At 44.7% G+C, this 26,407-nt stretch overlaps 1 protein-coding gene across 1 annotated transcript in view; it reads right to left on the bottom strand.

Moving 5' to 3' along the window:
• Positions 1-26,407, bottom strand: part of Lrrk1 (leucine rich repeat kinase 1) — a 136,381-nt gene that overhangs the window by 83,002 nt on the left and 26,972 nt on the right. Inside the window, exon 3 of the mRNA XM_075952355.1 lies at positions 6,869-7,032. Coding sequence (XP_075808470.1) covers positions 6,869-7,032 — 164 coding nt within the window. The remainder of the gene's footprint in view (positions 1-6,868; positions 7,033-26,407) is intronic.

Genomic DNA, 26,407 nt, shown 5'->3' on the forward strand with positions numbered 1-26,407 from the left:
GGTGCTGGGAACCAAACTTTGGTTCTTATCCACTGAGCCATCTCTCCAGACCCAATTCAGCGTGTTTTAGATGTGTAAAGATTCCCATCTTTAACCCAGGGATTATTTAGAAGTATGTTGTTAACATCTAAGTATTTGGAGATTTTCTCATTACCGCTTGCTCTTGACTCCTATTTTAATCCTACTGAAGTTAGAGAACACATGATATCTCATTCCAACATTTGAAGTGTGCTGAGGTTTAGCTCACGGTCCGTGGCACGGTCGATCTTGGCTTATGTTTTGTGGACATTGAAGAGTGTGCGTTCTGTGCCGTGGGATACAGTGCTTTGGGTGATGCCCTTTAGAACCTATTAGTGATGGTCGCATTGAGTTCTTCTGCAACCGTGACTGCTTTCTGTTTGATTGTTCTATCGTTTGTTGAGACAACACCCAAACTCCTGCAACCATGTGGATATAGCTCGTTCTTTCAGATAGACCATAGCTTTTGTTCCACAAATTTCATGCCTCTGCAATCCAGTGCATAAACACTGCAGATTGCGATCTTAGGGATTCAGAACCTTGTTATTAGTTGTTAACCCTCCCCACCCATGGTAATTCTCTCTGCTCTGTAGCTCGCTTTATCTGATATTAACATGGCCATTCCTGCTTTCTTTTGCTTAAGGTTTGCATGGTCTATGTTTTTCCATATAATTACTTTCAGAACACACACACACATACACACATATATACACACAAACACACACACACGTACACATCATTATATTTAATCTGTTTTCTGATTCTTTAAAAAAAATCCTAACTGGAACTAAGCTCGTGGACTTAAATCATTTATATTTAATATAATTCTGTAGATGTTAAAGTGTAAGTTTGCCGTGTAATTTTGTTTGTTTTTGTTTACTCTATCTTCATAGTTTTTTTCTGTGAGCAGCTTGATTTTGAATTTCATTTTTAATAGGTTATAGTATTTTTTTTAAATACAGCTTTTGTATAGCTTTGATATTTATGTTAAGACTGTTCTCACTATGAACCTATGTAGGTAATTCTGTAGATCTGCCTGCCTCTTCCTCCCAAGTGCTGAGATTAAAGGCATGCAGCTGCGTATCCAGTTATAGGTAGCACATGCTTGTTTCAGCTATTGCATTCTAGATATGTAACTTACCAGAAGATACTGTTTTCAGTGTTTTTTAATCAGTTTTAGTGATGTATTAAAATCTTACATTTATTAGAAAATTGCTTTGTTTTTTTTAACTCCTCCCCCTGTATTAAGAGCTGTATTAAGGGATGTTACCCTTTTTGCTTCTGGAGTTAAATAGAACTTAAAGACAAACTAAGGACAAAGTAGCAATCTGTTCTGTGTATCCACAAAATGTATCCACAGATGCTTTGTTCTCACTGTGTTCCTTTTCCTGTTTATCCCAACCTTCTCATTCTGCTATTTGCTGTTTTGAGCTGTTCCATTAGGGAAGCCTTCCAGACATTGGTTCTGTTTTGTTTTCCTCAATTCCAGATGTATTTATTTTCTCTTCTTTCTTGAAAGCCATTTTCCAGGTTATGGGATTGTAGGTCCACACTTTTTCTTCTTCTCTTTAGTACTTGGTGCCACTTCCTCTGGGTTCCCATGGTGTCGGATGACGTCATTCGTATTGTTTCTCCCCTTAAGGCAACAGCTTTCGTTGGCTGTTTCCAATACTTTTTTATTTTCACAATAGTGGTTTGTGCATGACCTGTGCGGACCGCAGGTTGCTGAGTTATGTTGGGGACCCTCTAGCTTCTCCACTCTGCTTGTAGGTGGCTTCTCTACTTTGGGGGAGTTTTAAGTTTTCTTAACTATACTTCAGTGTCTTTTCTTCTGGACTTTGATGACAGGAGTTGAGCTAAAATCTCTCGAGCCCCTGAGGGTTTGTTTATTTTCCATCTCTCTCTCTGTCCTTTGCCTCAGACCATCAGGGTAGGGATTCTTTCCTTTGTCTCCTCTGTTCTAGAGTTGAATTTGCCTGCAAAAGAAAACTTCAGCTCTTGTCTTTCAGAGGCTCTAAAATTTCTATTTAATTTGCCTTTCATTTCTGTTTACTTTTGCTTTAAGCATGCTTGTGTTTGCTCACTGGAGAGTTCTGTCTGTTTTAGATTCTTGTCAGAGCTTTCAAACATCTGACTCATTCAGTTGCTGGCATCTGCTGTTGCCTTTTTCCCCACCAGTTTGCTGTTTTTCTCCTTCCCAAGCAGAGACTGTTTATTAGGTTCTGGAGATGAGTGGGAATGTATTTTAGGACTGGGATCTTATTTGAGTCTTGGCCTTGGACTCTTGTTAGCTCTGGTAGGTGATTAGTGGAATGGAGTCATCACTTCCTGATGGGGTTGAAAACCAGAAAAAAACTCAAGAGTTAGATGATACCAGTGGGATGGGACTCCTGGTTCCGGTTGGGCAGGAAGTTCTCCTGTGCTTCCTAGGTTTCCAGTGGTCACAGTGGGGGGTTTATTACATAACCACCTAGTGTCGGTTAGCACCCCTGGTCACCACAGTCTTCTTGGATGACTGGGGCAGCTTTTTACTGTCTGGCAGGGTTAGAGAGTGGTGGACGAGGGGCTGTGGCGTGGTTGGGTGCTGCCTCTAGGCTTCCTGTCTTCTCATGCAGCCTTTGCCTGGTCCACTGACAGCTGCAACAACAGAGGCTTTCCTTGAAGTCTCTGTGCTGGTTTGGTTCTGGGTTAGCCTGGGATGTAAAAAAGGCGAAAAGGACCCCTATAAAAGCATCAGCAAGTTTTTCTTGAGCTCTGAACTCACTAGCAGGTCTCTTCTCTCCAGTGTCAAAATGTTCCTTGCTGTCCATGGGATGTCCAGAGTTCTCAGTTGCATACAGTGGGGGGAATGTTGAAAAGCATACCTGTTTGATCTTCCCTTTGTTTTTTTTTAAATGCTTTCTTTTTATTTTTTTTTATATGTACTAGCGTTTTTCCTGCATGTGTATACCACATACCTGCATCTCTCCCCCTCCTTTTTTAGACAGGGTTTCTCTGTATAACAGCCCTGGCTGTCCTGGAACTCATATACTCACATATGACTCTATAGGCTAGGCTGGTCTCGAACTCACAGAGATTCGCCTACCCCTGCCTCCCGAGTGCTGGGGTTAAAGGCATGAGCCACCACCGCCCTGTTTCATTCCCCCTTCTTAATAGAAGCGGACATTATTTGCTTATTTACTGAAATTAGACTGGAGAGCTTTCTAGATTGCGATGAGACATCTTCTGATGCTTTGGCTATTCTGTGCAGCATCCGATGGTCCAGGAGCACTGAGGATCACATAGCTTTATCATCCTTTGGACTGAACACGTAGGTTATCTCCCACATCCAGGTGTGGTCCTTTGTAATGTACATCGCGAATTCAAATGTCATCTCAATGGTGCTCATTGTCCCCCAGTCTCTTACTTTTCTGAGCGCAGGCTAGAATCATTTCTAACTTTTAATTAAATGGATTAAGCCTTTGCTAACCAAGGTAATGCAAACAAAGTTTTGATGAGGTGTTTCCATGGTAATATCTCTTATCCCCTTTGAGCTACTGGTGTTGGGGGGTGGATATTTTGGACTTGTTTTTCAGCAAAGAGTTTGGCATCTGTTCAAAAACTTCAATATCATGCATGAAAATGTCAAAATTAAACTCATTATTTTATAGTAATCTGCTAAGAGAAAATGTTCATACTGATACTTTCCATTTGGCATAGCTGTGCATGCTAAGAAAATGGCCTTGCAAAAAGAAAACGACGAGGTGAAAATTCCCATATAGCATTATTGGTTAGAACTTTGAAATAATACAAATATCTAGTCAGGAGGAATGGATTAAGTTTAAATTCTGTTCTCCCTACCACATGGAATATTAAGCGGCCACTGATGGTGATGTCTGCAATGAATTTCCAACCCCACAGAAAATTCTTGATATAATAGAAGCAAACAAGAAGTATATGCAAACTAGTATCTGTATTTACATCATATACACAATGCATTATATATTATCAGAAATGGTAACCCCCCTCCCCGACTTGTGGGCTGGAAGAGAACGCACTGAGACAGTGAAGAGGAGTATTTGTGTATATTAGGGATATGCTGAGTTTTTCTTCCTTTTGGTTTTCTTTGCTTTTATTTTCCTAAAAAAAAATGTTGAGTACAAGCTGTTTTTCTGTTGGAAGAAAGATTAAAATCTGTAGATAAACCTTGCGGATGGCATTTGGTTCTTTAACTGAACCATTTACATCCATTTACATCTGACATGGAAGGTGAAGGCATGACGCTGATGAACGGACTGGGAGGGAATGATGTCCACTGCGCATGTGCAAACCGTGTGCTGCTGATGAAGGGACTGGAAAGGAATGACATCCTCTGCGCATGTGCATACCAAGGCATTCCCGAATACTGGAGCCCCATGAAGTCTCTGGTAATGAGAAGACAACCCACAGGCTGGGGATGCAGCTCATTCGGTCGAGCACTGGTTTAGAACGCACCAAGCATCTAGCCCATCTTCAGCATCTTAAACCTCTATGCAAGTGCATGCCTGTAGCCCGGAGGTGGAGGCAGGAGAATCAGAAGTTTGGGGTCAGCCTTGGCTACATAGTTAGAAGCCAGCCTGGGATACACGAGGCTCTGTTAAAAACAAAAGTGTGTGGTGGGGTGGTTCAGTGACTCAGTGGGTAAAGGTTTGGATGCCCAGTACCCATAGAAAGCCCAGAAGCATTGGTGCATGTTTATAACCTTAGTTCTAGAGGTGCAGAGTCAGGGAGATTCTGGAGCTTTGCTGGGCAGCCTACTCTGACTGAGATGAAAAGCTCTAGGCTTAGTGAGAGACCCAGTATCAAAAAATATGGTGAAGGGGGATGGAGAGATGGCTCAGGGGTTAAGAGGACTTGCTGCTATTGCAGGGGATCCAGGTTCAGTTGGTTCTCAACACCCACATCACGGCTCACAGCTGTCTGTAATTCCAGGGGATGCAAAGCCCTCGTCTAGCTTCCTTGAGCACTGCAGGCACATGGTGTTTCTTATATACATTGCAGGAAAATTCCATAAAGTAAAAGTAAATACATCCAAAAAAATAAGGTGGAGAACGATACAGAAGACATCTTGTCAGGCTCAGACTTCCATGTGCACACGCAGGCAAGTGTGTTTCCTCACCGCACAAGGCCTCCATGTGCACACGCAAGCAAGTGTATTCCCCACCACACACAGACTTCCATGTGCACACGCAGGCAAGTGTGTCCCCACCACACACAGACTTCCATGTGCACACGCAGGCAAGTGTGTCCCCACCACACACAGACTTCCATGTGCACACACAAGCAAGTATATTCCCCCACCACACACAGACTTCCATGTGCACACGCAGGAAAGTGTATTCCCCACCACACACAGACTTCCATGTGCACACGCAGGAAAGTGTATCCCCACCACACACAGACTTCCATGTGCACACGCAGGCAAGTGTATTCCCCCACCACACACAGACTTCCATGTGCACACGCAGGCAAGTGTGTCCCCACCACACACAGACTTCCATGTGCACACACAAACAAGTGTATTCCCCACCACACACAGGCTTCCATGTGCACACGCAGGCAAGTGTGTCCCCACCACACACAGACTTCCATGTGCACACACAAACAAGTGTATTCCCCCACCACACACAGACTTCCATGTGCACACGCAGGCAAGTGTATTCCCCTACCGCATGCAGGCTTCTATGTGCACACGCAGGCAAGTGTGTCCCCACCACACACAGACTTCCATGTGCACACGCAGGCAAGTGTGTCCCCACCACACACAGACTTCCATGTGCACACACAAATAAGTGTGTCCCCCACCACACACAGACTTCCATGTGCACACGCAGGAAAGTGTATTCCCCACCACACACAGACTTCCATGTGCACACGCAGGCAAGTGTGTCCCCACCACACACAGACTTCCATGTGCACACACAAACAAGTGTATTCCCCCACCACACACAGACTTCCATGTGCACACGCAGGAAAGTGTATTCCCCACCACACACAGACTTCCATGTGCACACACAAGCAAGTGTATTTCCCCACCACACACAGACTTCCATGTGCACACGCAGGCAAGTGTGTCCCCACCACACACAGACTTCCATGTGCACACACAAGCAAGTGTATTCCCCCACCACACACAGACTTCCATGTGCACACGCAGGCAAGTGTGTCCCCACCACACACAGACTTCCATGTGCACACACAAACAAGTGTATTCCCCCACCACACACAGACTTCCATGTGCACACGCAGGCAAGTGTGTCCCCACCACACACAGACTTCCATGTGCACACACAAACAAGTGTATTCCCCCACCACACACAGACTTCCATGTGCACACGCAGGCAAGTGTATTCCCCCACCACACACAGACATCTGTGTGCACACACAAGCAAGTGTGTCCCCCACCACACACAGACTTCCATGTGCACACGCAGGCAAGTGTATCCCCCTACCGCATGCAGGCTTCCATGTGCACACGCAGGCAAGTGTGTTTCCTCACCGCACAAGGCCTCCATGTGCACACACAAGCAAGTGTATTCCCCCACCACACACAGACTTCCATGTGCACACGCAGGCAAGTGTATCCCCCTACCGCATGCAGGCTTCCATGTGCACACGCAGGCAAGTGTGTTTCCTCACCGCACAAGGCCTCCATGTGCACACACAAGCAAGTGTATTCCCCCACCACACACAGACTTCCATGTGCACACGCAGGAAAGTGTATCCCCCTACGCATGCAGGCTTCTATGTGCACACGCAGGCAAGTGTACTTCCTATCACACAGTCTCCCATATAATCAGAATAGTTCCCCTGGGGCAGGCACACACCCTACCTTCTCCTGCGGGGATTCGCTCTCCTCACAAGCCTCTCTGAGCAGGTCACGAGCCCGGGAGAGGTTTCTCTGCTTGTATGCTGTATGGATTTCTTCCATGCTGGGGGACCGCACTGAGGAGTTGCCACCAGGTGCAGACAGTTTGCTGCCCATGCCTTCGGCACCTGCGAAGGAAGACACACACACACGGTGTCACTGTGCTGGTGACCTCTGGGTTGTCACTGGAGGTGACAGTGGAGGAATGCATTCCCTGTGACATGGCTGTGTAGGAAGACAAAGGAGAGTCCTGAAATGCTGCCATCAGCAAGTTCCTATTTCTCTGTGGGACATGGAGCCATTTTGGAAGACATTCACTGGGGCAGTGGGAAGCTCAGCCCAGCTCAGTGATGACTGCAGGGGACTGCCAACTGGAGCTCCTCCAGTGCCCTGGGCAACGGGAGGCAGGCGGTACTCTGGTGACAGAGCTGATGGCCCCAGCCAAAATGCTGCACTGCTGTGTCCCTCAAAGGGGAAAGAGCAGCTAAGATTCAGGGTGTGGGAATCGCACAGTTCCCAATCCCTTCTCCACTAAGAAAACTCTGAAAAGGTCAAGGGATTTAGGACTGGCAACCCTTGCCTCTGTGCTAAATGCCACCAGAGTATCTCCATCAGTCCTTTGACACTCTGGGCCCCTAGATATTCTTGGACCACGTGTGTGACTGACCCACCCTGGCCCTAAGATCCTACTATTCTGGTTATCTGAATTGTGGCTTCCTGTAGACATATCCCTGTTCTCCGTAAGTTGGTGCTAACCTGTCCTGGGCAGAGCAAGGGGTGTGGGATGTTTTGGCCTGCCGAGCATCAGCTGCTCGGGAGGAGAGGCCAGACTTGCAGAGGGCTGCAGCATTGTTGAGGACTCAGTGCATGGGTCCTTATGGAGCTGCTGGACACAGCTGAGTGCTGCACTGGGTGGAAAGACACGGGCGGAGGAGATAACTGTCCTCCATCAGTGCCCTGCTCCAGAACAAGGATTATATAGAGGTCTGCAGGCCCCAAAGGCTGACAAGCAGCCTTTGGAAGGCCCCTCAAAGTTTTAAAGCTCTGCACAAAGCTCTTGCTATGTGTGTGTGTGTGTGTGTACATTTCTCTGGAAAGAAAATTCAAGGCTTCTGTGACATTTCCTAAGAGGTAGGAAACAAAAGCAAAAGCTTTCTCTCTACAGATGTTAGAGAAAGGGCTGTTGCCAATGAGAAGTTAAGTTCTGAACTGTGCTGAGTGACAGAAGAGACAAGGTGAGGATTTTGATTCATCGCTAATTTTACACAGTGTGGGGGGGGGACCTTGTGATGACAGGTGGGGCTGGACTGGGCCCCTTCCCCTTCTCTCTCTGCTCCCTCTCAATCCGTGAGTTGAACATTTTGGTTCAGGTTGTGCTCCAATATCACAGTCTGAAAGCCGTGGGACCAATGTGTCATGGACCTGAACTATGAGCTAAAATAGCCCCTTTCTCTTTTAAGTTGATTACCTCAGGCATTTTGTTATAGTGAGAGACAACTAGCTATCTAACAAATCTCAAAAATTACATGCTTAAAAATAAATTTCACAAAAGATAAGTAAAATCTGAGCTCTGTAAAAAAAATAAACACTGCCAAGAAAAAAATAAAAATTTGTATAGCCAGGAAGATCTCCCATGCTCATGGAAAAGAAAACAAACCCTAGGAAGGCGCCACTTCCCCCTGAGTTTAGGCACAGCCTCAATTTCGGTTTAACTATAGTCCCAGCTGGACTTTTTTTTCCCCTTATAAAATTATATCAGATTCTCAACTTCACATGGAAAACTTGCAAAACCTAGAATAGTCAAAGCAATCTTGAAAGAGAGAGTGGAGGATTTACATTACATGATTTCAAAACCTAACCATTAGGCTCCCATAAGCAGGCAATATGATACCAGTACAGACAGCCCCGTAGGACAGAACTGGGTTAGGAAATAGACTCATGGGGCTGAGGAGATACGAATGTGAGAACCCAAGTTCAGACAGACCCCCAGCACCCAAGTAAAACCAGGGAGCAGTGGGCACAGTCTGCTCCATGTGTGCTGGAGGAATAGGGAGACAGCTCACTGCAGCCAGCATGGCTGAATCCATAAGGTCTGAGTCTAGTAGGAGAGACCCATCTCAAAAGAATGTAGACAGGCTAGGGACATGGTCCAGAGGTTAGTGTTTGCTGGGCTCCTCATCGTTATGAGGATCAGAGTTTGGATCCCCAAGCCCCACACAGATGTTAGGAGGGTGTGTCAGCCCTCCTGAGATGTCAGGCTTAGAAGGCAGAGATGGGATCCATGGAGCAAGCTGGCTAATGAGACCAGCCTTGTCAGTCAGTTCTGGGTTTGACAGAGACCTCACAGTCAGGGAGGATTCCCATCATCGGCCTCTGTCTCCACACGTGAACATCATATGCATGTGCACATCACACACATGTGAAGTGGAAAAGGGTGGAGAGTGATCAAGGAAGTTATCTGATATTGAGCTCAAGCCAGCACACACTACACACACACACACACACACACACACACACACACACACTGTGCATACCACACACACAACACACAACAAACACACCAAACATACCACACACAAAAACACCACACACACATACACACATTGTGCATACCACACACACCACACACACACACAAACTGTGCATACCACACACATCAAACACACACCAAACATACCACACACACATACACACGCATATACATTTAACGAACACACAAAGACTCATAATTTGGACATCTAATTAACTTTTTGCAAGGGTTCCAAAACAGTCTAATGGGAAAAAGGGTTCTCAACAGATGGTACCAGCACATCTGGTACCAATACCTCATCACTTAGGCTGCAGAGATTGCTCAGCAGTTAAGGTCAGCATTTGCTGCCCTTCCAGAGGACCTGGCTTCAGTTCCAACCACCCATATGTCAGTGTTCACCTGTCTATAACTACAGTTCCAGGGAATCTGACCTCTTCAGGACTCTGTAGACACTACACACCCATTTTGCATACATACGTGCAGGCAAAACCACTTACATATACAAAACAAAATGTAAAAGATGCTTATCTTTTATAATACACGAACGCTAACCTGAGGTGGATTAGGGATCTAAAATGTAAAAGCAAATGATAAAGGCTGTAGAAAAATTTGTAGACTCCCTTCAAGACTTCACAGGAAGCAAAATCCCTTACTGGTGCATGTGACATGGTTTGAGTCTCTCTCAGGTCCGACAGGAATTTAAGCAATGGTAGCAGGAATTCATGGCTGCAAGATGGGAAAACTTGAAAGGGTGGAGCCTCTTGGGAGGTCTAAGTCATGAAGGGTGGGGTAGCTCTCGTTGTTTGAGATGTGAATACCTGCCTACTCCTGCACACACAGGACTGCCTGGGTTCAGCAGAAGGTCTCCACCTCTGCAAAGTCAGTGTGGGCTCACTCAGGTCCTTGAGTCTCCAGAACTGTGACCTGCATAAGCCCACTTCTTTGTCAAGTGACAAGTGTCACAGGCTTTGCTATAGTGGTGAAAAGAGGACTATTACAGAGGGTCCCAGGAAACAGTAACGGAAGGAAAACTGCTAAGTTGCATTTGGCTTAGAAGTGATGAAGAATGGCTCAATTAGACTTGGTTCAAAGTTTAACATTATGCTCATCAAAGGCACTTTTTAAAGAAGCAGGCAAATTCTAGTCTGGAATATAATATTGGAAGACATATCTGAAGATAAATGGTGAATAAATTACCACAAAGAATATTTAAAAAAAAACATAACAAAAAATATACAGCACAATTACAAATAGTCAAAGATTTGAACACTGAAGACAGTCAAAAAACTCCATACCATTGCTCATCATGGAAAATCACAAGCCAAAGCAACGCCATTGCACTCCCAGCAGAGCGCCGTACTTTAAAAAGATGTGAGCAACCGGGATGCTGGGGCCTGATGGGTTAAAATGTAAACTGTGTAGATTATATTACAGACTACTCTGGCGGCTTCTTTGAAAACTGAACACACACTATCCTTGCTCTCCCAGTTCCATTCTTAGGTTTTTTACTCAGAAGGAGAACATCCCCAAAAAGCTACCCAAGCATGCTCATAAAGGTGGTGGTCATACTATTTCTCCAAGCTTCAAGTAGTCCAGTTTGTTTATTTACTGTACAAACTGTGTGGCAATAACTACTCCATAATAAAAAAGAAGGAACTATCAATCATCCTGATGGCTGACATGAATCTCAAGAATAAAATGCTGAGAAAATAAAAGCCTGCAAAGTGATGTTATTTCTATGATGCGCTAATCTTGGTTGATTTGGGGGAGGGCATGAGGATATCGCTTGTGCTGATGGCTCCTGATCTTGATGGAGTTTGCATTCCATGGCTGCTGCATTTGCTAAAACGAATCAGTCTATTTAAAATATGTGCATTATGCTTTGTGAACATTTTATGTAAAAGGCTATTACAAACATAATATACAAATGTTAGTAGTTAAGGGTGGGTTGTATAAGATGTTGGTAACTTACTTTAAAACCATTAGGAATGAGATGGTAGGTATATAGGTGTACATTGGCTCAATTCTTTTAGTATTCCTGTATGTTGGAAATTTTTCACAACAGTATGTTGGGGAAAAGAAGGACTCTACATGCAGGGGCCACCATCTGACATACAGCATGAACTTTCCTACCAACACAGAAAGAAACCAAACCTGCTCCGTAGAAGCCAGGGCGAGCTGCCTACAAAGCCACAGCCCTTAATATCATCCAGGGTCTTCACAACCCATCCCGAGCTGGGATCTGACCATTTCCAAGGCAACTGCCCTGAAAATCCGCGAGAAGTCTGTCGTTGTACATGACTGACGGCTCCCTGACACATGTGGGCTGTTGAGTCGGAGGGGAGAGCTCAAGGTTGTTTTTGGAAAGACAAGACAGCTTTGCATGTAATGATGTGAATACGGCAGCTTCTCTCTCCCATATACAGGACAGTCGCCATCAATAATTCAGACCGTAGAGTGCTGGGCGGGGGAGGGACCATTAGCAGGGGTGAGAAGGGTGCAGTCAGCTCCAGTGCCTCCATCAGAGACTCCTTCACCATGTCATGACTCATCTTTCAGAATTAAACAAGCAGCCGCGACCTCATAAACAGCAAGTGTGCCCGCGCCTTTGCTTCTGCTCTCGTTAGGAACATAAAGGCAGTCAGACGAGAGTGCTTTGATTTTGCTACCGTCTGTAATAATGCTGGTGCGCCTGGAGTAACAGATGTCATGGGAGTCTAGATCTGCCCAGTTCTCTTCAGATCCCTCAGTACTGGGTTTTCAGCTTGGTCCCCCATTTCCTTAAGTGGCATGAACATCCCACACGCACTCCCATGGCCCTTGTGAGCTGGGGCTCTAGCCTGATCAGACTGCAGAGGAGTACAATGCATATACAAATTATTGCCAAGCCCGTACAGTTTCCAGAACAAACACAGTGGTTAACATTAATTTATACTGAAAGAAAAAAAAATGAGACCCCAACAATAAACATTAAAGATGATTGTGAGAGAGGAACAAGGGAACGAGAGAAGGTTTTCTGAATTTTTTTCCCCAGGCTTTTTGTATTGGAATAGTATGGCTCGTTTATTTTAAATGGTAGAGAAATTACATATATTCCTTGGAAAGAAAGGAAGTGAGGGTAAAAAGGTAACACATAAACACCTCATGTTAAGGACAGATGTCTTGTCTTACCATGAGCAGACACTTTGTTTATTATAGGTAAAGATTTTCATGGAATTTCTATTGTTTAAATCCCAGACAGTACAGTTCTATATCTGTGAATTGGTTACTTTGACACAAAGTTTAGAAACAGTTGAGATAGTTTAAACATTTTACCTATTTATTCAGATACTTATATTTATCACCTCGCTCAAAATAATGTTGTTCTTTTACATGGTAAAACACCACACTGATAAATGTATTCTTCATGTATACTTGAAAGTCATAAGAAAACACAGAGACTTTCTGAATTGATTCTATTTTAATAAAACATGAATGTCTCAAGCAGCAAAAGCTAGTAGGAAAATATTGAATAGTTTGGTTTCATATATTAAAGATCCTTCTCAGTCTCTTTATCAATTCCTTATTTTCCTAATTATCAACAACCTTTTCTGACATACACAACTACAGACAGGCATGCCATCTGCTTTTAATGCAAATTAATACGCCTAACCAGGTCCGAAAGGAAGAGAGGACAAAGTGACAGCCTCTTCTAAGAAGCATTCAGCTGGTGCATCCTGTCAAGTTTGAAGAGTCAATCAGAAGAAGTAACGAGTGAGGGAAAGCCAGGGATGTGTGCCTGTCGAACTTAGAGACACGATACACGTGGAAATATCTGGGAGCATCAAAGAAACATTTAAAGCAAGCGCTGAACTTGTGAGTATGTATTCCTACCAGCCATATCCCAGATGCGCCAGGCATAGGTGGGAAACTCAAGTTCATTGTGTGAAGAAATCTTAGCTAAAAGAAGTAAAACATTTTAAAACCCATAGAGAGAGAACACCATTTGTCTTTTGATACTTGCTTTCAACTCAACATTCTATTTATTCTTCCAGGCTTGCGCAATATTTCACATCATCATCCCTGTCTAATTGAAATATTTGTTGCTGACAACTCAACCCCTAGGACTTACATAATCCTTATTTTAGAAAAACAAATTATTCTGACTACAGACAAACTAGCGGCAAGGATTCTTGCCTGTTAGTGATTTGTAGAAAGAGCATTCCATGGATATCACAGAGCAGGGTGTTGTGACCCCATGACTTATTCTCGGGGCTCCCTGTGACGCCAGGCACATTGTAAGACAGTCTCCTTTTTCTCAGTCCCTGTCCCAATGCCATTCTTCACTTTTCTTCTAGAATAGAATTTGTCTTTTCTCCTGACACAATAATGAAAAACAAATTTTCTACTGTTTTATCCTACAAATCTAGGGCAATGGAGAAGTTCTATAAAAATGGATTTAATTCTGTGAGATCTGATTCTGACTGCATGGGCATAGTATATGTGTGAGCATGTGTATGCATGCATGTATGCATGTGTGTAATATTTCTCTCATTAGCATTAAATTTAATGTCTATGATGGGAAGCAATGACCATTTAAAATCATAGTTGAGAGACACATTTGCAACGTTCAGAAAAGGCCCTGTCATTTTATTGGCATATCCATGATATTGTTGATTGCATTCACCTCCATCAATATAACAGCAGAAAGTTCAAGTGACCCCCCCCCCCCCGACCCTCAGCTCCCTGCAGAACAAAGGCAAGCACACTCTAGGATACTACCGACCTGCTCAGAGTTGTTTAATGACCTTCCTCCACCGAGTCCCCATGTGGCCACAGCATCAGGAGAGAAGGCTGGGCCTCCTCAGAGGTGACACCCTCTCTGCGCTCCAGGGCCCGCCTTGGTGACCCTGGCTTTAGTGCCTTCAGAGAGCAGGACGCGTCTCTCTCTCTCCAGACACCAGTGGAAGGTTTTGCTTCAGCAGCGATTTCATCTCTGGGTCGCATTACGTCGAAACCCAAGCCTGTATTTCTTTAGGGGAAGAGGCAGAGGATCCAGGGTGCCAGGGGACGGAGGTGACCCTCCGAGGCAAGTCCTCTTGGCTCCAGATGGCTAATACTCAGCTCTGTCCTGCTAGCTACTGCATCATCATCAGCAAAGGGAGAGAGCAAAGCAGGAACTGCGCTGGAATCCTGAGGTGAGCGAGTCTCATTCCAGCAAAGCTCTCAGATACAGACTTAGAACTCAATGCTAGTCTTATCCAGTAAAGGACCTATTTTTCTAATAATAATAAAACCACAATTGGTGGGTTGGGAAGATAATGTAAGTAAAGGCACTCACTATATAAGCCCGATGACCTGAATTCAAATCCTCAGAAGCCGCCTAAAAGCCAGAGGCAGAAGCACAGGCACCTGTAATCCCAGCACGCCCTCACTAGGGATGGCAGGTGGAGACAGGCCAGCTGGCCCGGCTAACCACTGTGAAGAGGCTGTCTCAAAGGAGGTAGATAAGTTGTGAAATCAGAGATTGTCGTCTGATCTCCACACGTGCACGTGTGTGTACGCACACACAAAGCAAATAATCCTATAATGCCATGTTATGTCCATGTGACCAGGGCTGGGGTGGTTTGGACGCTGGCTGCATATAGATCTCACCGCAGAGCTAATATCTGGACCTTGGCCGTCAGAACACAACCTTCTGCACTCCAGGCTAGGCACTGCCAACCAAACACTGGATGTTTATTCAACATAAGCTATGCCGTGGCATGCATGGCGAGAAAGTGGTAATTCAGAGGTGAGTGGTCCTGCCTCACTGGGTGAGTGGAAGTGGAAGCAGCCTGTCCTTTACTCCTGCAGTGGCAAGAGAGAGACAAGATACAGCGTGCAGTGATGACTCCTGTCCTAAATTTAGCTCCTTCTCCAAACATTCCCTTACTCACTGCGCCTTTGATCTCTGGACATCTAATACCTCCTAGGTGCTGATCCTGGGCTCAGCGCCTACTGAGACAGTTTGAGTCAATGCTGTGTTTTTCCTGGAGTTTACTTTTAAACCCAAGCAGCAGAAACCATGCCCCTTATCCGGCTAGGGATGTAGGAAGGCCGGGATGGCCAACAAACAGGAGTGGATTTGGAAAAGAAAGAACCCTTGGTCTGAAGAGAGTGACATCCCAGAGGAAAGACAGCTTCTTTATTCAATACCTATAGCACAATATAAAATGCTCCAATCTGAAGATAGAAAAGTTAAAAATAATTGATGTGGGAGTGTCATATGTCAATCTGTTGATTTCATTGGCTAAGCAATAAAGGAACTGCCTTGGCCCATCTCATTGGTTAGAAGATAGGTGGGAGGAGTAGACAGAACAGAACGCTGGGAGGAAGAGGAAGTGAGCTCAGACTCCACAGCACTCTTCTCGGGAGCAGACGTCCGCCATGCTCCCTGCTCCTGGGCAGAAGGCAGAATCAGACTTAGGCAGGCGGAAGAGCATGGCGGATTCCTGCCGCCATACAGAGACGTGTTTTCAGACTGCACAGTGCTCTGTGTGTCAGATTTGGACGTAACTTGGATGAAAAGAATTTCTGTGCTGCACGCTCAGTCTCAGAATTAAAGTGCTGAGTGCCGCTCCTACCTGGTAGCCCCAAGAGGCTTCCTGACTCAGCTTTAGCTGCAAAGCCTGCAGCTCATTAAGAGGTCCTGCCACGAAACACTTAAACGGTGTTGACGAAAAGCTGAACGCATGCTTTTCGGTTTTAAGCCATAGCAGGAAAAAAGCTGTGCCGTTTAAAAATGCCAGCTTTTGGGCCATCCTGCCAGGGCAAACTCTGACTGTTTGAGGCAGGAGGGCTGGCTACCGAGAGAGGATTTGAGTGTTGTCTGTTGTAGCTCGCTGGCTGGCAGGGACCTTGCAGCCAGTACCTCAGCCATGAGGCTGAAAAGCTAAGGAATGGACTGGATCTAGCTGGCAAAGCCACGCCTTTAGTCCTACTGATATTGCTTGGTAAATTAAAGGCTCTTGTGGTCAGAAAAAGAGAGATATACAGTAAAGAGAGATTCAAAGACAGAGAAAATTTCTAAATGGTTTAAAGTTGTTAAAAATATATAAAGACTAAAAGTTAAAATTCTTAAAGTAAACCTCTGTGACTTCAAGGTGTGGTAGCACACGCCTTTAATCCCAGTGCCTAGAAGGCAGAGACGAACAGATCTCTGTGAGTTCAAGGTGTGGTAGCACACGCCTTTAATCCCAATGCCTGGGAGGCAGAGACAGGCGGATCTCTGAGAGTTCAAAGACAGCCTGGTCTACAGGGTTATTCCAGGTCAAAGATATATGCTCAAAAAGCAAAGAGTTAACCTAGGAATGTCACAGCTTAGATTCTTAAGCGCCTAGTGATTTAAAGGCGCAAATCAAAAGTGCTCCTGGATAGTAAAAAATTGCAGATTCACAATAGGACAGATTCAGACCACTAAGTGAGTCACACTGTTGGATGAATGTATGTAGGCTTGGGAGAGAGAAGAAAAAGAATATAGAAAATAAAGTTAATGTTAAAAAAAATAAAAAGGTAAAGTCTTTAAAGAGACAGAGTACAGATAGTTAAGAGATTAAAAGAAATAAAGAAAAATAAACCACGTAAATATGAAAAATTCACAGAGAGTCTGGATTCTTTGTATTATTGTGTTTTCTTTAAAATTTTTGACTGTGAAGGAGCTAAGTACAGAGAGACATTTCATTATATGGGCTGCCCAGTGGAACCAGAACGGATATCATGAGGGTATGATATCAGAATTTGGGTCTAAGGATATGATGCTTTGGAGAGAGTCTTCTTTTGTTTTCACAGAGGACCAGACCCTTTGGATTTCTTCTATCCCGATTTGGTATGATAGACCACGACCTCCTGAAATGTTCCTGTGAACGCCCTCAAAAAATTACGTCACTCAACTGCCAACTGAGATAAACCTGGCACACAGGTTACACCCTAAATGATCTGATTAACAGCGCCCCCATTCAGCAGGAAGCAGTTTGGAGAGAAAAAACTGCGCCCATGTTCCCAAAATATTATTTATAAATGTTCTTTTACATTTAAAGGGGGAAATGATATAGGTATGAATAATTTGCATTGATAGAGATTTAAGGTCAATTTTGTTATATGTATAAATGTTTCTGATGTAACTTTTACTTGATAACTGTTTTGTTATATGTAATTTTGCTAGGTTGAAGTTAAAGCCTTTCTTTTTTGTTTAAACAGAAAAAGGGGAAGTGATGTGGGAGTGTCATATGTCAATCTGTTGATTTCATTGGCTAAGCAATAAAGGAACTGCCTTGGCCCATCTCATTGGTTAGAAGATAGGTGGGAGGAGTAGACAGAACAGAACGCTGGGAGGAAGAGGAAGTGAGCTCAGACTCCACAGCGCTCTTCTCGGGAGCAGACGTCCGCCATGCTCCCGGCTCCTGGGCAGACACACGCGATGAAGCTCTGAAGCTCCGACCCAAGATGGACTTAGGCTAGAATCTTCCCGGTAAGACCGGTGCTACACAGATGATAAGAAATGGGCTAGTCCAGGTGCGAGAGTTAGCCTAGAAGAGGCTAGATAGAGATGGGTCAAGCAGTGTTTAAAAGAATACAGTGTCTGTGTAATTATTTCGGGGCATAAGCTAGCCGAGCCGAGCCAGGTGGCTTGGGTTTGGGGGACGCAATCCCGCCGCCGCCCATATTACTACAAATAATTCCTAGTCTGATCTTTGAGGTGACTGTGCTTAAAAATGCCAGGAGATTAGAACATTCGTCGACACAGCAGCCCCGTTTTCTTGGAACTGACTCCAAGGGAATAATCCCACGTATTAAAAAACCCCATGCAAGACTGGGGCTGCAGTTCAGTGGGGGGTGGGAGGGGATGTGCTTAGCATAGGTGAGGCCATGGGTTTGATTCCCAGCCCTGGAAAAGGAAGGGAATAAGAATGAGCTGGAGAGATGGCTCAGTGGGTAAGAGTATGTGCTATTCCAACATGAGGCCCTGAGTTCGAGTTGTCAGCACCCACATAAACACTCCAGGCATGGTTAAAAGCACTGACTGCTCTTCCAGAGGACCTGAGTTCAATCCCCAGCACCCACTTGGAAGCTCATAACAGCTTTAACTCAGTTCTGGGGGACCAGACGCCCCCCTCTGTCCTCTGTGGACACCAGGCATGCTGTGGCACACAAATTGCATGCAGGAAAAACACACATACACAATAAAATAAAATTACCGAGCATAGCCGTGAGCACCTGTAATCCCAGCACTGAGGGACAGAGACAGGGAGAGCCTGAGAGCTCAGGGCCAGTTAGCCTAGTTGAGACTGGGAGCGTCTGGCTTAGAGATAGCCTGTCTCAGGGTGGTAAAGTGAGGGATAAGATAAAGGTAAGTCTGAACACTCCTGTCCATGTTCACACACACACACACACACACACACACACTCGCACACATGGCACGCTCACACACACTCGCACACTCACACTCACACACACACTCGCACACTCACACACACACGCACACTCACACACATGCACACTCACACACACACTCGCACACACACACACTCGCACACATGGCACGCTCACACACACTCGCACACACTCACACACACACACTCGCGCACACACTCACATACATGCACGCACACATACACAAAGCTCTATGAACACCCTCTCTACTGTGTGGTCTGATGCTTGTGACAGCCGAAATGTGGGAATGTGAACAACCCTCCATACAGCACCCAGGTAGCAGACAAGAAATGGCCATTTCTCAAGGGGGTCATTGTTTGTAGAAGAATCTCAGGTCATCTTCGCAGAACTCTTTTCTATATTGTCCAGTTATTTCCCTGTGACTACTAAAACGACAAAGCTTCCCAAAGTACGCTTTTCTAACTCACAGCGTCAGGTTTCTAACAGAAGCCAGCTTCCTCACAACAGAGATAGGCCCAAAGGAAGAAAACAAACTTAAACAGAAAGAAACATTTAAGACAAGACACTTAGGCGTGTCTGGTGATGGCTTCTCCAGGGAACTGCACTAAGTAAAACATTGGGTAACAGAAATAGAACTGTAAGTAATTTGTCAGAATGGGGTTCAAGCCTAAGCTTGACTCTCACGGCTTCCCAGGGCTTGGCAAGCATTTAGGATATTTGGATCTCACCTTTTTAACAGAAAGAAACCTATGAACGATTGCACTGGGCATACCACATATGTCAATAAAAAAACAGACACACAAAGTGGGCCAGTCCCCTTCTTTTCATTTTCACTCAGTCTGTAGGGGGCGGTTGAGTGGGTTTGAGGTTCCTTGGTGGACCCCAGTTTCCTTGCCCTGGAAGAGTCTCCACACCTTCCCTGCTGGTCAACATTAGCCTCTGCCCAGAGTCCACCCCAGATGGGAGTCTCCATAAGAAGACTTGTGGACTTTCCGTCTGGGCTTCCTTCTTCTTCCTCTGTCCACTGTGGTCTGACCCAGATCTTGCCCCTTGGGAGGGTGTCTGCGCAATGCTTCCCTCAAGCCAGGCCCCACTCACTCACTGCTATGGGTGTGCAACAACACGCCCTTCACACAACAGGCACCCACCCAAACCCTCCTCTGTGCTCCCTGCATGCCAGGACGATTCAGCTACGGTCTTTCATTCGACATGCGACATGGCCCAGGGGCACAGGAGTCTCCTGGTGAGGGACATCACAATATACTCAGGCCCTTTCTGAAATTTTCTTCCTAAGAATCACTTCATGACATTCCCCCCCCCCCGACCCCACTTCCCCTCTGTTCCCCAAGTCAGGCTGCTTCAGAAGAACATTTACAGGACTCACGTCAGGTCAAAATGTACACAATTTCAAGGTAATATTCTGGGGATTTCCAGTCCGCACAAGGATCTGAAACTTAACCATGTGCTTGGGAATACACCGAGGTAGAAGTCTAACGCATTCCTGAGGAAGGAGACCCCAAGCTCAGAGAGCTGCAGACAGAAACAGAGGGATGGGACCATCAAGCTATAACATGCCCATTACTCCCACCCCTTCCCATGTCACTGGTACCTTCTCGGGGTCCCTGGTGTGCTTCAATTGCCTCTCCTCTGCGGCCACAGAACTAGAGGGGCCAGTGGAACCTAGTTAGCTCAGGGGCTCTGTGCCTGGGGTCAAGAGAGCGAAGGTGTGGGCAGTGCTGCAGAGAACACTGCCCGACCCTCTCTGGGGTCTGGAGAAATGGCATGCCACTGCCGCTACCTAAAATTAAGTTAGCAATGTTTCCCCATCTGTAGACACTACGAAGTGTTAAGTTTCTTATCTTATTCCTCAGCCATCTGAGATCAGGCAATGTGAATTGCACAGATAAGTTTGTGGCTTTTGGTTACTCTGCTTGGAGTCAGAGGTGACTTAAGCTAAAAAGTCAGCAAACAGGTCGCACGTAGCACAGTGCTGGGGAGCAGAGGGAAGATGGATTAAGCTCCCTAGGCGTTCACTCCGGGGCAGAGCAGCGTGAGGCACAGCACAGTCAGACAGGTACTGACTGGCAAGCAGATGAAACTGCTAAACATCCAAGGGAAAGCCGGGTGTGGCGGCACATGCCTGTGGTCCCAGCACTCAGCCAGCATATGAGATATGAAGACTGTGACTTCAGCTTCACACGGGGATGCAGAGTAAAAATGCTGTCCTGCCCCCACCCAAGGGAAAACAAAACCACTTCCCCAAACACACTAAATGTAGAAGCAGAACTCCCTGATTGTTGGCGTCGACAATACCCTTACCTTAAAATGCTGCTTATTGTAACTTAAAAAAAAAAAGCCCCAGGAAGAAAAAGAAACTACAGAGCAATGGGAACATGTAACAAATGTCACAATGAAATCTTTTTTTTAAATAAAGTATTGTATTTAATGCCTGCATATAGATATGGATATACGCACATGTGTATGTGAAGCCAGAAGGGAGCAACTGATCCTCGGAAGCAGGGGTCACAGGTGGATGTGAGTCTCTGATGGGTGCTGGGAACAGAACCCAGGGCCTTTGGAAGAGGTGCAAGTGCTCTCAATTACTCAGCCATTTCTCCAGCCCAAGAGTAAATCTTTAACATCCATAATTACCTTCAATTTGAGCAGATTAAAATTTCGAATCAAAAGCCGCAGTAGGTAAGACTAGGAAACGCATTGCTGCCCACAAGAGACGCAAGAGACATACACAGGCCAAAAGCGAAGCAACAAAGGTATTCCTTGTGAATGGGGCTAGAAGAGACTTTCACCATCAGAGAGAAGGCAGAAAGAGCATAAGAACCAGAAGGAATGAATGAGAACCAGAGGAACAGACCCTCTAAATCAGTGGAGCAAAGCTCACATGAACTCGCTGAGACTGGAAGCAGCAAACACGGGGCTGACATGGGCCCGCACCAGGTCCTCTCTGTATGTGTTACAGCTTCTGGTTCAGTGTTTTTATGGGACTCCTGAGAGTGGAAATGAGTGGGCCTCGGACTCTTGTGCCTCCTCTTGGCTCTTTTCCGTCTACTGGTTTGCTGTCTCCAACTTCAATGTGACAGTTGTTTTATCTTATATTTTACTTTGTCATGCTTGGTTGTTATCTCTTAGAAGCCAGTTCTTTTCTTATGAGAGACGGGAAGGAAGTGGATCTAGAGGGGAGAGGAAGTGGGGGGGAAGACTGGGAGCAGTAGAGGGAGGGGAAACTGAAATCTGGATATATTCTGTGAGAAAAGAACCTAGTTACAATAAAGGGGGGAAATAAAAAGATCTACTTATATTGGCACAGCAGAATGTTAGTAAAATCTGTCCCCAGAAATGAAAAAGGTCATCATTATACAATTGTCTTAGTTAAGGTTCTTATTGCTGTGAAGAGACACCATGACTACAGCAACTCTTACAAAGGAAACATTTAATTGGGGTGGCTCGCTTACAGTTTCAGAGCTTCAGGCCACTCTCACGGAGGGGAGCATGTCATATCAGCACACAGGCAGACATGGTGCTGAAGGAAGAGCTGGGAGTCCCACATCATGCAGGCAACAGGAAGTGGACTGACTCACTGGGCAGTATTCTGAGCATTGAAAACCTCAAAGTCCATCTCCGCAGTGACACACTTCCTCCAACGAGGCCACACCCACCCCAACAAAGCCATGCCTCCTAATAGTGTCACTTTCTTTGAGATTCTGGGTGGCAATTACATTCAAACTACCACAACAATAATCAAATGGTTTGTGTTTTATCAAAGGGATTTAGAGCTACATATGCACCTACCATCAGCGTGTGTGTGTGTACATATATGTACATATATGCATGTTTGACATCACAAGTATTAACTGAAGAGAAAAAATAACTAACAATATAACAATAATCGGTGCCTTTACCACCCTAATTTCTACTATGAATGGTCCAGAAAATCAAGTAGGAAACTATGGACTGGAACAACATCAGCCAAACAGAGCAGACACACCCAGAACTGTCCATCCAACAAGAGAATGCTCATTCTTCTCATTGCAGACAGATCATTATCCAGAGCAAAGCACACACTGGGCTGCGAACACAGCTTAACACATCCAGGAAGACTGAAATACTGTCAAGGACTGCTTCTGTCCATGGGGGATGAAACTAGAAACTGATCACAAGAAGAAGGCAATCGGGAAGCATCTTGAAGCAAACGAAAATCCACACTCAACACTCTGAAACATAGAGAATGTAACCAAGTCAGCCCAGGAGGAAAGCTCACAGCAGTAAGCCCCTCACTAGGGGAAAAGGAGCCTTTGTATAAAAATCTAACCCTCAAGGACAGGGAACAGATGTGAATGAAACAGAGATAGAACAGAAAAAGATAAGTAGAGTTAGTGAAGGTGGTTTTTTTTAAGTAAAATTGAGAAACTTTTAGCTGTATCAACGAAAAAATGAGATGATTCATATCAATAAACTTATAGATGAAAGAGCAAATGTTATAGTTGACAGTAAAGAAATACAAAGGATCCTAAGAGACTTCTATGAACAACACACCAAACTGGATAGCAAAAAAAAAAATTAGATAAATCCCTAGACATTACAACCTACCAAGAATGAGTCATTATGGGCTGGAGAGATGGCCCAGTGGCAAGAGCACAAACCACTCTTGAAGGGGACTTGAGTTTGGTTTCCGGTTCCTGTGTTGGGTGGCTCACAACTGCCTACAACTCCAAAACCTCTGGCCTCCACAGGTACCTGCATCTATGTGCATATAGGCATGCACACACTCACATACATAATTAACAATAATAAAAATAAATCTTAAAACTAAAAAATAAATTGTGTATAAATAAGAAATATGAACAGGCAGAAGGACATTGAAACCGTAATAAAAAAAAATTCCCAAAAGAAAATCCTAGGACTAGATGTGTGCAGAGGTGAATTTTATTAACAGGTAAGAATTGGTGACAAGGTCAGGCAATGGTGGTACATGCCTTTAATCCCAGCCCTTGGGAGGCAGAGGCAGGTGGATCTCTGTGAGTTTGAGGCCAGCCTAGTTTGCAGAGCAAGTTCCAGGACAACCAAGGCTACACAGAGAAACCCTGTCTCAAAAAAAAAAAAAGGTACTTTCAAAACTATCTCAAATATTGAAAAGGAGGGACAATTTCCAAACTCATTTTATGACACTGGCCTACCAAGATTCTATAAGGACACTATAAGAAAATAAAACTACAGGAGCTCATTGTCCAGCGGCCTGGGGAGTAGTGTCCTCAGCCTCCGTCAAAGAGGTATCTTCGTAGTGACCAGCGGTTGACACTGAGACTCATGGCCGGCCAGAACTCTGAGAGTGGAGTAGCTGTGGAGTGTGCAGCCTGAAACAAGACACTCAGATCGCCCCTTCCAAGGCTCAGGGAACATGAGGAAGGGGTTAGAAGAAGGTAAGAACTGGATGATGGAGAGGACGGCTGCGAAATGTCACCTTGCAGGCATGATATGGCTGTGGCGCTCAGAACTCAAGCAACTGTGATTGTGTCCATGGATGGGGAGAAGCTCATGGGTCACCTTCCCCAGGGGCACATAAGGCCAGCAGAGGGTTATTAGAAAAGAGGTAGTCATTGCTTTTAGTGATGCTGTCACAGATGGGTTACTCAAATTTCAGTGACTAGCGTCACAATTATAACGGTGACCCTGGTTAAATCCAGTGGTTCACGTATTAACACATAGACAAGGCATGAATGTGGGACAAGAATTTAGTGATGGGGTAAGAAGAGGATAGAGCGATGAATGGGTGACCAGAATATATATATATGATACTATCAATGGAGAAATTAATAAAAGAGGGAAATCACAGATCAATAAATATGATAAATAGAGGTGCAAACACTCTCAACCAAATGCCTGTGAACTGAATTCAACAACACAAAAAAGAGCATACACTATGATCAAGTTGAGAGTGAGATATATCCTAGGGTACAAGGAAGATTCAGCATATGCTAAACAAAGACAGTGACACACAGTAACAAGTCATCTCGGTGGACACATCAAAACCACAGATAATATGCGATATAGTTTCAAGACAGAAACTGTCAACAAGCTGGGTACAGAAGCAAAGGACCTCGACACAATAAAGGCCACAGATAGCAAGGCCGCCGTTTTCATCATACCCAATGCTCTGACATCAGGAGCGACACATAGAATCTCACTCCCTATTTCTGTTCACAGAGGGTTAGCGGTCGGTCCTAGCTGCATCAGTTAGGGGAGGATAAGGAGTAAATGGCACCCAGATCAAGAAAGATGGCAAACCGCTAGAGCTAACAAAAGATCCAGCACAGTTAAAGGACACACAATCAACATAACAATGATCCCCTGAATTTCTACACAGTACCATGGACTATTAGAAAATGAATCCAAGAAATACTCTAGTGTACAAAAGCTACAAAAATACTTAGGAGTAAATTGAACCAAGACTTTGTGTAATGAAACTTTTCCTGGGGAGACACAACTCACCCCAGATAGGGATCTCATGACAAGCTGAAGTATGGATACCACCAAAGTCCAACTGGGTGAACCAATGAGTTGGTTGTTTTTTGGTTTTTTTTTTTAGGGTTACTTACAGGAATATGGGTGAAGGGTTACTTTCAGGAGGAGAAATGACTCAAAGACAGCTGTCTCACCAAAGCCTATTCCAATATGAGTGGCATCTCACAAAAGCTGGGCAACCTAAAATATACTACACAGCCTACAGACAGCTCAACAGGTTGCAGAGTGTCCTTTTCAGGTGCCTTAGTTGGTGTGAACCTCTTCCAGGCATCCTGGCTGGTTTCTGCTCCTTACAGTCAGCTGGTCTAGCCTCAGGGGTCTTTGAGACTCAGTTTCCTTGTGTCTGAAGAAGACTCCCGGCCTTTGATTGTTTACTCTGGCAGAGAGGGGTCTAGTGAGCCTGTTCAGTTTCAGGAACTTCCTGAAGGTATTTTGAGTTGTGAATCTTCATGCTTAAGGCCGTTTCCCAAAGGATGAAAATTTTCAGTCTCTGAGGAAACCGTCACATAATACCAGAAATTAAAAGACCTACTGCAAAGTACTTGAAAGAAATAAGACACAAATAAACAGAATGGCATATTGTATTCTTGTGCTGCTGGAAGAATTAATACTGTAAAAATTTCTAGACTATTCAATGTGACCTTCAGATTCAATATAGCTTCTATCAAAATCGAGCAGCATTTCATATAGGACTAGAAAACGAAACAAAACAAACAACAACAAAAAGCCTCCTAAAACTAATTGGAGATACAAACCCCCAAAAGCTAAAACAGTCTTGTTAAAGAACAAAGCTGAAAGCATTACACTTACTGGTCACAAACTATACCACAAAGCTGCAGTAATCCAAACAGTATGTTTCTGTCATTCATAGACACAGACAAGTGAAACAGAATAAGCACCAGAGAATAAAACGCACACATACACAGTCAGCCACGTTTTGACAAGGTACCTAGAGTACACAAAGACAGAATGATGGTCCCTTTATCAAAGTGTACTGGGAAAACTGAATATATAATTTTTAAAAA

The sequence above is a fragment of the Microtus pennsylvanicus genome, chromosome 18 (genome assembly GCF_037038515.1).
Source record: "Microtus pennsylvanicus isolate mMicPen1 chromosome 18, mMicPen1.hap1, whole genome shotgun sequence".
NCBI classification, from domain to species: Eukaryota; Metazoa; Chordata; class Mammalia; order Rodentia; family Cricetidae; genus Microtus; species Microtus pennsylvanicus.